Raw genomic sequence first — 17,778 nt, 5'->3', positions numbered from 1 at the left:
CTCTTTATACAGCTAGAAATACAAAGGAGAGAGAGAGCGAGAGAAGGAAGAACTCACTTCCCACACAATCATGGCGCCCTGGTTGATACCCCTACGTTTTTGTTGAGTGAAAATGTAAGAGCTCCTGCTCTTACCGCTGGTGATGATACGATTTGGTATATAGGCCAAGCTCTGCAGTGAGAGGATGTGGTCTGAAAACGTTCTCTTGGCCCTTTTGCTCACACAACAACCGATCCCAAGATATTGTCGAGGCACAGGCTTTTCTCCATTGCTCCAGCTGCTACACATACTCTTACTACTAGTCGAGACACAAGAGCTTTATCTACACTCTCTAGAGCCTGAGAAATAAGTGTTGTTAAGAGTATATGTATATTCCTACATAGCCATTAAACTGCGGAGCAGCTGCCTCAACTTCAGACAGAAGACATAGTCACGAACCCGAAACCTCTGCTTCGTCCTAAGGTGAATGAAAATGGCGATAAGATAGCTTATGATTTCAAGTCACGAACCTACATAACATATAAAGAACCCTTGTCATGTCATGTAATCTTTGCAATGACATTTAGAGCCCGTGTTTTGGGACACCTCAGGAGAATAAAACAAGCATTACCAGTAAATGTTCAAGGAATAAGAAGTAGCAGACTGTGCTGATTAGTACAAGCACTACAAACTCTTGGCCCACATCTTTAGTTGTTAGTGTATGGAAAAAATAAGCCATAGACTGTGTTCATGCTTTGAGGGTTAACACTCAATTGTTTTAATCTTGACTCTCTCCAATCAAGCTGAGCCAAAAGAAAAGAGTCTTACCTCAGAGGAACCAAGAACCTTCTTGCAGTAAACTACAGGAGCAGCAACCACATTCATTGTAAACACCCCTGACAGAAAAAAAAAAATCAGAAACATATTTGCCATTGAATAAATATTAAGCACCACAAAGATAGCTAGCATTTGGACCTGCAGCTACAGCACCGACATCACAGGTTACAAGAGCAAGATTAGGCTTCTTCCCTGACGCCTGTAATCCAGCATACATACCAGCAGCTGTAACTCCACAAGCTACCTAAACAAACAAGAAAGATTCAATCTTTCAAACTTTTAACAGAATCAAGAAGATCTCTCTACCTGTTTCCACGAGCCTTCAGATAGAGATATTGGAGCTGTCTTATATGTTACCAGACGCCTCTTCTGTGGTTGTTGCCACTGTGAACACTCTCAATTCTCGCCGATGAGACGCCATAAAGCTCTGAGACATGGAAAAAAACTCGAAAGTGTTAAACTTGATTGTTTATCGGTGACCAATCACGCGCAGAGGGTAAAGGGGTTGCTCGAAAGAGAGGGATAGAGAAAGAAGAGACCTTTGGAGTGAAGAAATGGGGAAGCTTGAGGACAAAGGAGTGGATATGATAACACAAATTCATCTTCTTTCTTGAGAAAAATCGTCGAGCTCGAATTGTCGTAGCCAGTGGAGGAGGGAGAATGAGAGTGTGAATCTAGAGAAGATGGTGGTGAAGAGCGACATAGGAAGGCGGAGGAGTAATTACAGAAGGCGGATTAGGGTTCCTAAGTTTCGATTTTGAACAAGGTGACGATGGTGTTTTCGATTAGAGAAGAACCCAGTTCGTTCATCTTTTACAAAAACTAGTCTGAGGTTTACAACTGAAGCAGATGGAAGAAGAAGGTAGATCGATTCAAGTAAAAAAAAAAAAAAATTGTGTCGTGAGTGAGAACAAAAAAAAAGAGCTGAAAATTGGCCAAGTGTTTTACTCTAAAATCACTTTTCACCTAAAGTATTGGTTTTCATGTTCCCGCTTAATGAAATTTTTTACTAGCGCGATTTTAATGCTACAATAGAGTTGTGATCCGATTTTAACACTTTTGGTAGCAGTTTGTGAAATCGTGCTATCGCGAACTGCTACTGATACTCATATTTCTTGTAGTGTTTAACCAATATGATATACTATATTTATGTAAACGGGCCCCCTAAGATGGGATGTCTATATATTTTGGTGCTCTGAATCTTTTATAATGCTTCCTCTGTTTCATATTATAAATAGTTTAAAAGATATTAGTTTGTTTTAAAATATAAGTAGTTTTCCTATATTCTAGATAATTTTTATTTTTATTAGATATAGTATGTGACTAATCAAATAATATAAACTTATTAATGATTGGTTTAACTATGACTAATTTATATATCAAATGCTATATTTTTTTTAAAAAAAAATCTTAATCTTTGTGCATTACATACATAATAAAACATAGGGAGTACATGTGAAGCACGACCCTGACCATAGTAACATGCGGTAAGGTTAAAAGGCAGAAACCTACACAAGTATGCTAAATGCTCTGCTCGTAACGAACATAAAAAAAAAAGTATTCAGATTGGGATATTTAGAACATGAACCGAATATTTTTCGGATCAGATCGGTTCAAATGTCGGTTTTCTATTTTTTTTTTTTTTGTAAAATCCGAAACATAACTGAATTAGAAAGAAACCGAATAATCATCAGCTATATACTGATATACATCAACCTTCACACTTTCAAATTCTTGATTTTTAAAAATAATCTTTGTACAACAAACATAGATCAAATGGCTAGTAAATAAAAAGAACACTGAATAAACTGAAAGGTATTTGCTATGACCGATCCGATTAGCAGTGGACATTCAGGTTTGGTTCGGGTTATTCAGATTGGGAAATTTAGAACATGAACCGAATATTTTTCGAATCAGATCGGTTCAGATGTCGGTTTAAGTCGGTTTTCTATTTTTTTTTTTTTTTTTTGTAAAATCCGAAACATAACTGAATTAGAAAGAAACCGAATTAAAAACGATTTGGATTTCGGCTTCAGAGAATAATAGAGAAATAAAAACCGTCCAGAAATTTTTTGTAAAGTTCGATCCGGTTATGGTTTTGTTTTTCTCGATTCGGTTTTCCGATTTCGGATAATACGCCAAAGACTATAACAAATTTAAACCGAAACATTTTTTTGATGGATTTTCCATCTGATTCCGATGCGTTTGTGCCTTCGACGTTACATGTTTAACTTGCAATTTGCAAATTAGGTAACAATTTTATTCAAGTAGACACTATTTACTCAAAATCTTCACGCCAATGTATGAAACATAGTACCTTGCAGTTAGCACTAATCTAACAGTCCCAATAATTAATCTAATCTGATCTTCCTATAGATACTTTTAAAACATGTCAAAAAGAGTTGGACGCTAAAGTTTTTATCCGAGAAATTCCCTAAGCATTACCCTAAACCTGAGTGCTGATTCCTTTGCTCTTCATCTTCTGGTGGTTCCTTTCTACTCTGATTTGTCTTGGTTTTGATATTCATTCCTGCTTAACCAATATCTTAAATTAGCACATCTCCAAGCTCTAAATTTTTGAACAAAGATACGGTCTCTCAAGCGAAAATCAGCTTACGTTTTATGTTCCCACGGTTTGAGAACTGAATGAGAAAGTCCCTGAAGCTGGACAAGATCTGTCTTTCTTGTTCTACGAAACTCTCCGAGCTTGTGTCTGCGTCTTCTTTCTCTTGGCTTGTTTTCACTCGGGCGGCAGATGTCTCTTTCTCTGATATGATCACGTCCTCATCATCACACATCAATGCACGTGTTGCTGGAGATAACGGCTTCTCGTCCATTCTAGTAGAGTCAAGGACACAATCTGGAGAGTCATTGGTCTCATTAACATCTCTCAGAGCTGGATCAAGTGAAGAGTCTTTCTCATTTTTCCTCCTTTTATTTGCTACATCCACCGATCTTGTGACCAGAAGCGCACATAGGTCTTTCACATGACGCGGCTGGATAGTATTTGACAGAGAAGACCTATAGAAGTAGACAGTTAGATAAATCCTTAAGACGGTATCATACAAAGGAAGGAGTTGATATCACCAACCTGTAAGAACATGCGGTAAATCCAGATACCACTCTGTTGTTAGGAACTGAAAATAGAGAAGTGTCACCATTCCTTATGAGGTGTGGAAACGCAGATGAGCCTCCAGCTGAATGTGAAGCTTCCTTGCTTTTTCTCTTTCTTGATTCAAGAGGGTTTAGATAACCAGAGGTGGCGACGGCGCGGTTGAGAGCTGCGTTGGTCGTCTGCTGTTGTTGTGTGTAGGTTTCTGGTCCATAAAGAAGGGCGTTCCTCTCTTGGCTTCCTTCAAAGTTCTTGCAATCTTGACATTTACAATTCTCAGAACACAGGACATTGGCCTGGTAACACTCGCAGTACTTCTTGAGGCATCCTGATTTCTTGCAGTGGCATCCTTTGCTGTGCTTTCCCAGAATCAGTAGTTGCCGCGCATCTTCCTATAAGTTCATCAAATGAATATATTGCAACAGGCTCCCAAAATTTTTGGAGAAAACTACATGGACATAGAGACCTCCAAAAAAAAAAAAATTTAGTTAAAATCTTTAATAAATCGCCTACGGCTCCCTAAATCTCAGAGCCGACTCACTCCTGATACTTTTCTTTCTTTGGGTTAATAACAAGGAAACAACTTTTCAGAGACAGAACACATAAAATGCATAATCAACTGCTTGTTTTGGGGTCCATCTCCTAACTAATTGTAGTCAAGTACACTGTTTGAAGACCAAAACTTAGTCCTTTTTATGCATTAGTTAAGTAACAAGATCCCACCTGTAAATCTTTGGTTCCAAGAGGACTACCAGCAATCTTAGGCTTGAAGGCATCAGGATTGCGATCCAACGTCCCGGTGATGGCTTCTTGTCTTGCGGTCTCGTTCTCCAAATTGTTTTGACAATTCAAACAGTTGCAGCCATTGCAATACGACCCCGACGCAAAGCATTCACAATACCTGTAAACAGATTACATTTCATCACCACCACCACCACAAATTAAAAAAAAGGCTTTATATGATCCAGAAGAATGCACACTTACAGCTTCAAGCATTTTGAATTTTTACAGTTGCAATGCTTCTGCTTACTTGGTGTCAAAGGCTCTTGCTTGCTGCATACACAATCAAAATAACCCTAACTAACTCCACCGCACGATCTCCCCCCCCAAGCCGAAAACTAATCAAAGTTGAAAATTTTTTTACCTCACTCGACACTTGGCCGGCTCATGATCAAACCCATTAATCGGAGGTCTCTGCGGCGGCGTGCTGAGTTCCGATCTAACCGGCGGTTTCAGCGACTTCACCACTTGCTCCTCGGAACCTGACGGCGGCGGAGGAGGCAACAAGTCTTCTTCTTTATGATCTTCCCGAGACGAATTCGAATCGAGAAGAGAATGCTTCTCACTTCCCTGAGAAGAATCCATCTCCGCCGCCGCCGAGACGGAGAAATCCAATCGACGCGCCAATTGGTTTCGCGGAGAGCCCAAGTCCTGATCGGAGTTATCCATAAGGAGAGAGAGAGAGAGAGATTTCGCTGCTGCTTTCAGCTGGAGAGCTCGTCTTCTTCCTCCTCTGTGTTCGTCTGCTTCTTCTTCGTCTCTTTTGAAAAAAAATTGAATTTTGATGAACCTGATTACCGAATCTAACGGCTGAGATGAAAAGGTGTTATCAACGGTTTGGATCGAACGATTTAGGTTTTTTTTTTCTTTCTAACCGACGTTTTAATGATGCAAAGGCCCAATAGTAAGCCCAACATCTAATAAGAATAAAGATATTTATACATCAGTGTTAATTTTGAATGCATGGATCAAAAGAGTGACACACCCCTGAGCCGGTTCGAGAGCCGAAAATTTTAAAAGGATTAATTTCATTATTAACATATATTATTAGAGTCGATAATCTAATTTATGTAACAATTCCTCAGTTTTTTTTCATGAATAAAAGTAACAAAGAAAATTTGGATCAGTTGACACATCTCCTAAAAAATGTTTAGTCACTGGACGGTCGAGATGAAACACTAGTCTCGAATCCTCAAAATTTTAATGATAAATATGTATAGATGATTAGACTTCCAAATTGATTATATATATATATATATATATATTATTTACTAATTATTGGAGAGAAGATTCCACATCGAAAATATGAAAGGAACTTGAATAATATATAAGAGATTTGGGCCAATCCACTAATTGCCAATTATTTTTAAGTTGGAAGTTCAGAAAACTTATCAGATCTTCTTTCCAATACTAATTGTTTCAAGTTCAAAAAAAATCTCAAAGTTGGCGCACGAAAAAAAAAAATCTCAAAGTCGGACCTGTACACATTATCCCTCTTTGCCTTTTTGTTATCGGAGAAAATCAAAAGTAAGATTCGCTACTCTTGTTCTTTGTTATTTACAAGACATAACAAAAAAAAAAAAAAAAAAAGAGGAAACATGTATCAAGGTACAAGTGGGGAAGATATAACTTGTATTTTTCCTACTGAACTGACACTTGGCTATAGTCTCATTTGTACATTTCGTATGTGTCAATGAAATGGTGTTCGAGGTGATGATTCTTCATTTTTTTATGTCTTGTTTCTATCACTACAAGTGTTAAATGAATAATGATGTCGACGTAAGCACGTAAACATGACGAAACACTAGAAAATGAGCGTAAGTCGCATTGACTTTTAACTTTTGTACTTAATTCACTAAGACAGACGAGCTTAGTGACGAGTTTAGTGGCTCCACTTATTGGTTTTACTTATCCAGTTAACTTTTTTTTTGTCAAAAGACTATAATTTTGGCTTTTGACTTTTTGAAACCGTTTTATCATGTTAAAAGTGTTATAAGAAGCCGTTGGTTCTGTATTACTTGTTTTTTTTTCTTCAAACCGTTGTTCTATTGCTCAAGCTTGAAGTGGTCTGGAAAACCAGACCGGAACAAAACAACCAATGTAGTACAAGTTCCTATAGAAGGTTCTCGTTATCTTAGCTAAAGAATCAGATGATACATTTTCTGAACGAGGAACAAAAACAATCGAAAACTCCGTGTATCTGGTTTTCAGCTTCGTAAACTCCTCCAGCTCAGTAGAGAAGTTCGGCCATGCTCTGGGGTTTTTGATCATCAAGATTAGATCCTTACAGTCGGTTCCAAAGGATTGAATGTCGATATCTCAAGCATACACTCCATTACCTACGATAGAGTCTCCAGTTCTGAATGTAATGGTGAGATTCGTCTGCGTTGGATCCTTGCTCCCAATAGTTGCGTCACTCCTCTAGAATTTATCCATGTCCATCCATAACCACTAAAAATGTGTCATGTGTCCATGATCCATCATCTATCATGCATCTTTCAGAAATTGGAGGACGTTCTAAATTTTGTGCTCCCCCCTCTTCCTCCAGTCTTTGATTTGCTTCAAACCAGGCATGACATTCTGATTCAGCGTGTCTGACAGTTTTCAAAGGGTTCATGTCTATTCCCCTGAATAGTTTATCGTTTCTCGCTTTCCAAATATACCACATGATCCAAGGATATGAGTTTTTATCCAGCTCTAAGTATTCAATATCATTCTTTCGCCAGAAAAGGTAATCTATATTTGTAAAATGGCTTCCACTTGGAAATAATATTGGTGGTGTTGGGGTTGCCGCGTGTGCCCAAGTCTGTATAGCTGAAGGACATTCAAAGATGGGGTGATTTATAGTTTCATCCTCTGCACCACAACGAGAGCAATGGTTGTCGCATCTCACATGACGATGATTCAGATTACTTGTCACTGCTAACTGTCCAGATATCATCTGCCAAGTGAAATGTCTGATTTTGGGAGGAGCTTTTATTTTCCAAGCAAAGATACGGAGCTTCGTTATGCTGGGTTCTTGCGCCTCCAATCCTCCTCCTTAAACAAGTTAGTTGCCACCCAGTAACCTAACTTTACTGTGCACATCTCATTCTTCGTATAACTCCATCAATATCCATCCCAATGGTAATCTTGGCTCATGGCCAGCGATTGAATCATTGGGATGTCATCGTGGTGGACATAGTTTTTTAGCATCTCAGTATTTCATCTATTCGGGTTCCCAATTATCAAATCACTTACATGCATCATTGGATGAAGTACCGGTGCAATCGGCCTAGCTGGTGGTCTTGCTGGTATTACTTGTTTTAGAATGCTATAAACATAATGATGTATTATTGTTGAAAATGTGTATAATCATGTGTATGTATACAGGAGCATGCATAAAAATTAAAGACAGAAGTAAATTCATTTTTCCGAAGAATATAACTGATATTTTTTTTTGCCAATGGATATAGAAAAATTAATCAACGATGTGTTGACACAATAGAAGTAAGCCTAAATTGATCAATTTCATTTTTCACAGATTCATCATGAAAATATAATAATAATATATTTTATGTATGTATATTCTATTATAATGATGCTACTGTGCCATTATATCAATCAACCACCGTTGCAATGTCATTTCGAATTTAAAATATTCTAATTAAATGTAATAAATTTTAGTTTGCCACTCTGCAATAATAGATGCACGAATTATTCATGGTTGACATAAAAAAGATGCATGAAATGTTTCTTGATATTGAGTATTGAACAACTTTATTTTCCAAACTGCCATTGACCATTTCTATTCCTCGTTATAGTATTTCTTAAAATGACCCTCTCCTTGGAGTTAAGAGTGGACCGTTAAATTTTAAATCATCCCAATAATCCATAATTTATCTCGATTTATTTTTCTCTTAAATCATATGGGATTTTTGCATGTATGCATCTACTTTGAAAGTTTTAGGGTCTACCTGAGATCGATGACCGGTATGTTAAACCAAATTAATGATAATTGATTGGAAAACATGGCTTAACATCTTAGATTTTACATTAGATAATAGTAAGAGATGTTAGAATGCATAACGGACTAGAACCCTGCTAAGTGGGATCACCATATTTCCAATGCAAGCATAAAAGACTATACGTATGATCTTTATAGATGCCAAACCTGATACATGATGGCAAAGCTTCCAGAACTGCTCAAGATACTGCACATTCGAATATGAGTCATAGGAGATTCCTCTAATACACATTTTACGTTCAATATAATATTGAGTACGTATATATATATATTGACACTGAACGATTTATATAAAATTATACAAGAAATCATATCTAATTATAAATGTATTGATGAATTTTTTTTATAAATGTATTAAAAGATGGCTGGAATACCTGATAAATCATAGTTTTGTTTTGACCGGGTGATTGTGGTCGAGTGATAAGGAGACGGGACTGAGACGCCAACACGTTTCAGGTTCGATCCACCTGCTGCGCGAAACTAAGTCACAATTATCCTGGTCACATAACACGGATATGGGCCTATGCTTTAGGGCCCATTTGAATACCCGGAGAGAGGGTCTATCTGTGGGCTGCACCTCCCCTTGAGGATTAATCTGGGCCTCTCCATGGGCCTGGGATACCCCAGGTTAATCAAAAAAAAAAATCATAGTTTTGTTTTTAAACAAAAGAAAAACTAAAGCACCGATACAAATAAACGGCTTTGAAGGTTGCATTATGCTAAAGTAGTTATTCTTTTAATCAATTATTATTACCTGGACGTTGATTACAAAATCTCCAAACAATCAAAATGTCAGCTTTTTATAACTTATTTGGTAAAGCTAACAATTAAATATTGTATTGTCGGGACTAAGCATACTATTAAATTATGGTTTTGCACATAGTATATACTTTTCCTTACTATATCGGCCTCCACTATCCAATATCTTTCACAAAGACAATTATTGAGAGAATCCTTGAAATGGCAAGCAAGAAAAAAGGTTAAGTTAATTTTTAATTAAAAGTTTGTCCAAAAAGTTCATTCTGTTTTTCAAAGGTTATTACTCAATTACATTATAGTTTTCATTGTTCGCATAGTTTGTTTTCTGTAGTGTTTGCATGACTATGATAGGAGAAAAATAGCATAGTTTCAAACATACTACTACTTTGTAAAAAAGAACTCAAAATATTCACAAAAGTCAGATTTATCAACAAATGTTTTTTTCAATATATGTGGATTTTAGTTCGGTTGTGATACAATAACACTATAACAGACCATTACGCAAACATTTTACGGCTGTCTATATACAAGTTTTAGTTCTAAACATACCAACTTTTAATAAAAATTGCAAAAAGGTTACAAGATTTAGGTTTATGGAGCATGAACATATATATTGCAATTATTAGTTACGTTAAACTTAATTATAGGGAAGTCACTTCAATAGATTTTTCTTTCGAATTATGTCTACTCAAGAAAATTAGTGGACAGTGACGGACTCTAATTACAGTGTGATCATTAAAGTCTGTAGCCTTTTTTCAACAGCAAAACGAAAAAGACGTAGGTAGTGACGAAAAAAAAAGAACAAAGAAAATGGAATCCATTTCGAACCATTCATTACAGTTGTTATTACACAAATATTCCAATCAAGCTAGCTACTTGTATTACAATATTACACTTGGAGCATCTTTATCCCAGCAGCCCACTAGGGGTGTTTTTTTTTTTTTATCTGATTAAAAAAAAATTTAAAAAAATCAATCGCGGGTCGCCACGTGTCGATAGGACCCGCGAATAGTAGAAGCAACAAACAAAACGCGACGCTTATTTTGCAGCTGAAAACATCGTTGCTTGCCATTTTTGTAGAGTCCATAGGGCTAAGCACCCCATTTTTTTGTGCGATAATGTTGCTCTTAGTGGTCGAAAGACAGAAGAAGAGATTCTTTTGTATTGAGTCGCAAAAGAAATGCAATGAGTTAAAGTCCTATTGATTAATACAATAACACTCGAACCATTCAAGTGTTGGTTATCTTAATTAATATATATATATCAAAATTTATATCCAACAAGTACTGATAGTGGAGAAAAGGCAACAACAACGATTGGTCATATTAATTTTTGGTTAACCGGGCGAAAGTCTTAATTTGCACTATAAAAAAGGAATATTGGTTATCTCAAATCAACAACTAACATTCAACATCATTCAACATATGGTACGTGGCCTTACATTGGCTACTAGTCCAATATTATTTATTTTCAGAAATTTCCACACTGATTTTAGAAAGAAAAAAAGCGAGAATTATTTACAAGTATTGATATATGGAGCTCACACACACACACAAACACACATTGAGAAAAGATGACCAGAGACAAATAACCCTAACTCAACCCACCACAAAATTAAGGGTTCACTAAAACAAAGTTAAAACATCATTACTAGTAGCCATATATAGAGTATTTTTTATATGATTATAACTTAATAATTAAACAGTCCTGGAAGATCCCAATATTGTGATAATGACCCAGGAATCATCTCATAATCACGTTCTGACAACTGATGTGGTGGATAAACCCAAAAGTCTGCCGAGTCAAAGAAAATGAACTCGTTACTAAGCTGAGTCGTACCATCATAGTTAGACCCTAAACTCGGCAGCTCAACAATCTCCTCTAGCTCCTCCGAGCCAGTCGCAGAGGAAGACACAAGAGACTCTAGCGAAGAAGAAGACGTTAAAGACGAAGAAAAAGAAGACTGTGAGGTCGTCATAATGATCTCCATGTGTGCAGCTTTGAGAGCTGCGGCTTGGATGTCTCGAGGGCTTAGAGAGCTTGGCCGTGGGAAAGAGCCCACGAGTTCAGGAAAGTTGAGTGTCGCGGAGGTTCCTTTGATACTCAAAGCAGCCACGTCGTGTGCACGCGCCGCCATCTCCGGTGAAGGAAACGTTCCGAGCCATATACGAGATTTCTTCCTCGGCTCTCGTATCTCCGACACCCATTTTCCCCAGCTCCTCTTTCGCACACCCCTGTAAACCGGATGCTTACCGGAATCTCTAACCGGTTTGGTCTTCTCTCCCTTGCTCTCTTGACTAACTGAGTTAGTCGCAGAGTTCTTGGACGGACTCTTTAAACCTATCATTGGTGATCTTTCTTGTAAGAAGAGCTTTATAACAAAGACACCAATGACACATTAACCATTGTTTTTTTTTCGAATTTGGAGGTTTTGGGTGGTAAAAAGGAATGATGATAAAAATGTGTTGTTTTGGGGAATGAGTTAATGAAGGAAACTGAGAGGCAGAGTTTAATGGGCATTTGTCTACATTTCTCGATCACTCCCTTATTTATACAAGAATTGTTTTGGAGGTGTGGTATTGGGTATAGGGGAGATATGGGACAAATATTTCACTAATAGCGAGTAAAAGTAAAAAAGGACCCACATGCCAAATTTGATTTCTGATATGCTTGCTCTTAAAAGACCCGTACATATTTTATTAATCATGACAACAACATAAATCCATATATGCCTTTACCCCAAAAAATATTATTTTAACAGAAAATAAGTCCATATTTTTGCTTGTTTTTTCTTCCATGAGTCATGTTTTCTTGGGGTTTCTTTTTGGTTACTATTGAGCAAAATAAAGATGTGTGTTCTAAGGATGATAGGATATTTTTTTTTTATAAATGATAATATTTTTACATCTTCATGCTGCTACTTTAGTCATTATTTATATGTTATTTGAAAGTAAATTTGAATGCTAACTTGTAGTATTATTTATAGTATTCTCGAGTAGGTTTAAACTTTAAAAGGGTTCTCAGACTTAAAACAAATGATATTAAATAATAGTAAAAATCAAGGTCATTTTTTGTCATGTGCAAGTGGAACTGTTAAAGAACATTCTGATTTTAAAAGAAAAAAAACTTAATTTTTTTTAAATAGATATGTACAGTGGAATGTACATTTTTAATTATACTTTTAAATTTAAAGTATATAATTATAAAATAATTAAGCATATAGATATTAATTTTCAAAATTATATAGTTACTCATTTAAATATATTGTTAATATTTTTTAAGCATGGTTTAAAAATAATTCAAACCAGCATTGTCGAGAATCATGAAATAATGAGGAGGTTGTTCTCTTAATAATTATCTGAGTATCTGACGTTTAAGTTAGAATAAGTTATAAGTATATAAGACTAAACGAAAGATTAACGTGATAGACGAAGTTTAGAGTGAATGGAGTGGTTTCAGACGATTTAATCTTGAATGTGAGTTTACTGGCTGATAACAAATGAAATTTAGAGATCGACCTCTGTTTCTCCAAGTTCTTTTTTTCCTTTTGTCAAATGTTTAAAGAGTACTATAGTCATATGCTTACTTGTTAGCCGAGACTGCGAGTGTTTTTTTTTTTTTTTTTTTTTTTTTTTATATCCGTAGGGATCCCAGACGGTAAGCTTAGACTAATCCCCACGAAACCTTTCATCCGGGCACACACGGTCATAGGCGGGAAGCTGCCAAAGCGACTCGAACCCAGAACGAACACTCTAACTAGAGTTCTATTACCGTTAGAACAATAGCTCTTATCCATTGCATTCTGATTATCCATAAAATCTATTATCCATCACACGTTATCATCAGATTTGACATAATAGTTATAATCTGTTGGTTCTGGCCATCATTAATGATATGATGTTATATATGTAGGTTCGATGCATTAAATACCTTCTACTTTACTACAACAGGTTTTAATCCATCTTTAGACCTTGGAAAATCATGGCCCAATATTTTTCTGCGACTTACGTACTGACTTAAAAAAAAAAAAAAAACTAACTTACGTACCCGACTTTAGAAAATCAACAAACTTTGGAAAACAAATGAACCATTTTAAGTTTTTTTTTTTTTAAATCCAAGTTTTAAAAGATTTATAATAATTAAATCTCTACATTAAACCCAAACTGAATTATTGATTGGATCGCTGGATTTATCAATCTGACTGCAGGTCTGGGTCAAATCTAAAACACACAGTAGAATAGTCGAACAATTTGGTTATCAAATAACAAAAATACTTTATTTAATAAAATATCCTCAAATTTATAATATAAAAATAAAATAGCTTTAGTAAATTGATGACATTTATTTCTAATTATAGTTCTGAAATGACAATATTAGCAAAATCAATCTTCAGCACTTGAAAATTGGATAAATGTTGCAAATAGTGAAATATAGGGTAATAACATTTTATAGATATTGTGAAAAGGGCATTCGGGCTAGCCTTTCTCCTCTTCGTGCGGAGATGGAAGTACTACTCTGGGCAATGTAATGTATAAGAAACCTATGTTAGTTTCAAGTTACGTTTGCAACAGATTGTTTTCAATAGGTGAAGATGGTTTTAGAACCAGAAGAATGACCAGCTTTTACAAATTATTTGGAAGATAGAGTTTCATCCGATCAAAAATTATTCATGTTCCAAGGACGCATAATGCAATGGCGGATAGTCTAGCTCGTAGAGCTAGGATGCAACCGTCTTACGTTGTCCACATGGATGCGAATCACCCAGTTTGGTTTACAGAGTCTATATGAGTCTGTAAAAGTCGATGACAAAAAAAAAAAATATTGAAAAGGGCATCCTTCGTCATCTATAAGCTATGCTTGTATTAAAATATAATTAGAAAATAATACACCATCAATTTTAATATTTTATGATTATTCATTTAGAAATCATGTTTATTAGTAAATGCGGTAATGATGTTATAATGCTATTTACTCTATCCGTTTCAGAATGATCCATGTTTTAGAAGAAAAAAAATTTAAAAGATTTATATTTTAAATTTCCAATGTATGTAATAATAACAAATTGTAAATTTCAAATACATTAATTATATTTACTGATCTATAATTGGTTAAAAATCAAACGAAATAGCTAAACAAGAAAACAATGTATTTATTGTCAAAATTTTACGTGTTTCTTAATAAGTGTGAAAACTTTAGAATGTACATTATTTTGAAATGGATGGAGTATTACTTTCTGATTCTCTTCAGAGAAAAAAAAAAAAAAAATATATATATATATATATATATATATATATATAAAATTTTCTTTTAAAATCCAAGACAACATCGATATAAGATCATTTCCAATGTATTGTGTCATATTTTTTTGTAAAATAAAATATTTCTATAATAGAGAAGAATTTTGTTCCATCGTAAAGAAATATAGAGGGAAGATAGTAACCTCTAAAAAATAAATAACAATAAAATTGAGTGAAATTAATTCTAAATGCTATTAAAAAGATAAAAATAACAATAGGTAAGAGATGCTCTAACGAGATAAAGTTATTTTGTAGTGCCCAGTGCCGACTGAATAAATCTTTTATTATGTAATACATGATCGTGATTTTTCATCAGATTTTTATGAATTTTCTTCTTCACGTTGAAAATGGTGTGTCAACTGTTTTTAATTATTTTAAGTTTTCAACTCAAATGCACTGTACAATTATCCTGGTCGTGATCTCAATCATCATCATGTTTGTCACTACAGAAACATTATCTACTTATTAAATAAAATAAATTTATTTTGTATGTTTAACTTTTTATACGTAATTATGTATATAAGTTTCTTCTAATATCAATAAAGAAGATTCATATGAGTTTAAGCTGACAAATTAGATTCTAGATTGTTAAGCTGCAAAGTCTTAAAAGATTCTCTGGATGCACATTTTTATTCAAGATCCTTGCCTCTTTTATCCATTTAGCCGAACTACTTAAAGAGACAAAATATATAAAGCTTTATCAGTCTTAAAAACGTAATGCATTGGAATATTGTAAGTGTGTTAAACATAAGAAATGGTAAATAATAGTTAGTACAGTATATTGTAGTAAATTGGTTGACTATGTTATTTTATGATTTTGACGGTTCGATTGTGGTGTCTAGCATTAGCCTCCATGTAAAATTAAATTACAAATAATATTGAATTATAGAATCTCCGCTCACCAAAACCTTGTTATGCTAATTGGTGTCTTAAAAGGAGGGTGAGAGCCCAAAAAAAATGGTTCAAGATAAACCGGTTTTCACACATGTGAAATCGAACAACTAAAATTTGTTGGTGGGTCGTAGCAGGGGTGCATTAGCTTTGAGAATGATTCACATATGACAACTTTATTCGATTTTTCAATAACACTTGTTTATAGTATATATATATATTTTATATTTTATTCTATATAACGTTTATATGTTTTGGAACTAGTCTAACATAAACATCCAAGTTAAAGACATATTCTAGAGAGAAAAAGAAGAAGTTGGTTACAATTTTGAATATAACATATATACTAATTCAAGTAGCAACAATGAACGACTTTTTGCGTTTCTTAGAGCATCTCCAATGTATTATTCTATTTTCTACTCCAAAATAGAGTAACTCCAAAATGGAATTGAGTTTTGCTCCAATGTATTACTCTATTTCCTACTCTAAAATAGAATATTTTTAATTTATTATATTTTATGTTAATAAAATTAAATTACATAGCTATCAACGGCATATACCCCTATAGCTAGGCTAACAAGTTGTATTACACTATAATTGATTGCTTTTTATGTGTTACATATATATATCAAGTTGTAATTAACAACTGTTATATGTTTTTTTTTTTTTTTTTTTTTATATCCGTAGGGATCCCAGACGGTAAGCTTAGACTAATCCCCACGAAACCTTTCATCCGGGCACACACGGTCATAGGCGGGAAGCTGCCAAAGCGACTCGAACCCAGAACGAACACTCTAACTAGAGTTCTATTACCGTTAGAACAATAGCTCTTATCCATTGCATTCTGATTATCCATAAAATCTATTATCCATCACACGTTATCATCAGATTTGACATAATAGTTATAATCTGTTGGTTCTGGCCATCATTAATGATATGATGTTATATATGTAGGTTCGATGCATTAAATACCTTCTACTTTACTACAACAGGTTTTAATCCATCTTTAGACCTTGGAAAATCATGGCCCAATATTTTTCTGCGACTTACGTACTGACTTAAAAAAAAAAAAAAAACTAACTTACGTACCCGACTTTAGAAAATCAACAAACTTTGGAAAACAAATGAACCATTTTAAGTTTTTTTTTTTTTAAATCCAAGTTTTAAAAGATTTATAATAATTAAATCTCTACATTAAACCCAAACTGAATTATTGATTGGATCGCTGGATTTATCAATCTGACTGCAGGTCTGGGTCAAATCTAAAACACACAGTAGAATAGTCGAACAATTTGGTTATCAAATAACAAAAATACTTTATTTAATAAAATATCCTCAAATTTATAATATAAAAATAAAATAGCTTTAGTAAATTGATGACATTTATTTCTAATTATAGTTCTGAAATGACAATATTAGCAAAATCAATCTTCAGCACTTGAAAATTGGATAAATGTTGCAAATAGTGAAATATAGGGTAATAACATTTTATAGATATTGTGAAAAGGGCATTCGGGCTAGCCTTTCTCCTCTTCGTGCGGAGATGGAAGTACTACTCTGGGCAATGTAATGTATAAGAAACCTATGTTAGTTTCAAGTTACGTTTGCAACAGATTGTTTTCAATAGGTGAAGATGGTTTTAGAACCAGAAGAATGACCAGCTTTTACAAATTATTTGGAAGATAGAGTTTCATCCGATCAAAAATTATTCATGTTCCAAGGACGCATAATGCAATGGCGGATAGTCTAGCTCGTAGAGCTAGGATGCAACCGTCTTACGTTGTCCACATGGATGCGAATCACCCAGTTTGGTTTACAGAGTCTATATGAGTCTGTAAAAGTCGATGACAAAAAAAAAAAATATTGAAAAGGGCATCCTTCGTCATCTATAAGCTATGCTTGTATTAAAATATAATTAGAAAATAATACACCATCAATTTTAATATTTTATGATTATTCATTTAGAAATCATGTTTATTAGTAAATGCGGTAATGATGTTATAATGCTATTTACTCTATCCGTTTCAGAATGATCCATGTTTTAGAAGAAAAAAAATTTAAAAGATTTATATTTTAAATTTCCAATGTATGTAATAATAACAAATTGTAAATTTCAA

The 17,778-nt window shown here is 34.5% G+C and overlaps 2 protein-coding genes across 2 annotated transcripts; both read right to left on the bottom strand.

Moving 5' to 3' along the window:
• Nucleotides 1-3,084: 3,084 nt before the first annotated feature.
• On the bottom strand, nt 3,085-5,458 carry LOC106315576 (protein tesmin/TSO1-like CXC 7). Its single transcript, XM_013753343.1, has 6 exons — nt 5,073-5,458; nt 4,913-4,981; nt 4,652-4,829; nt 3,908-4,320; nt 3,434-3,837; nt 3,085-3,346 (listed from the first exon to the last, which is right to left on the bottom strand). The coding sequence occupies exons 1-6, from the start codon at nt 5,375-5,377 to the stop codon at nt 3,258-3,260; spliced, it is 1,458 nt and encodes a 485-aa protein (XP_013608797.1). The 5' UTR covers nt 5,378-5,458; the 3' UTR covers nt 3,085-3,257.
• Nucleotides 5,459-10,962: 5,504 nt separating this feature from the next.
• On the bottom strand, nt 10,963-12,036 carry LOC106315985 (ethylene-responsive transcription factor TINY-like). Its single transcript, XM_013753839.1, has one exon. The coding sequence runs from the start codon at nt 11,818-11,820 to the stop codon at nt 11,164-11,166; it is 657 nt and encodes a 218-aa protein (XP_013609293.1). The 5' UTR covers nt 11,821-12,036; the 3' UTR covers nt 10,963-11,163.
• Nucleotides 12,037-17,778: the final 5,742 nt, after the last annotated feature.

Source organism: Brassica oleracea, chromosome C9 (assembly GCF_000695525.1).
Source record: "Brassica oleracea var. oleracea cultivar TO1000 chromosome C9, BOL, whole genome shotgun sequence".
Taxonomy (NCBI): domain Eukaryota; kingdom Viridiplantae; phylum Streptophyta; class Magnoliopsida; order Brassicales; family Brassicaceae; genus Brassica; species Brassica oleracea.
This window is presented reverse-complemented; position numbering and strand designations above follow the sequence as displayed.

What these genes read in the sequence shown, in the direction of transcription:
- LOC106315576 (XM_013753343.1), bottom strand. Translation starts at nt 5,377, where the DNA reads ATGGATAACTCCGATCAGGACTTGGGCTCTCCGCGAAACCAATTGGCG. An exon ending in TTTACCGCATGTTCTTACAG is followed by an intron (nt 3,838 to 3,907) that starts GTTGGTGATATC and finishes CTACTTCTATAG; the next exon opens with GTCTTCTCTGTCAAATACTA. An exon ending in AAACCGTGGGAACATAAAAC is followed by an intron (nt 3,347 to 3,433) that starts GTAAGCTGATTT and finishes TTGGTTAAGCAG; the next exon opens with GAATGAATATCAAAACCAAG.
- LOC106315985 (XM_013753839.1), bottom strand. Translation starts at nt 11,820, where the DNA reads ATGATAGGTTTAAAGAGTCCGTCCAAGAACTCTGCGACTAACTCAGTT.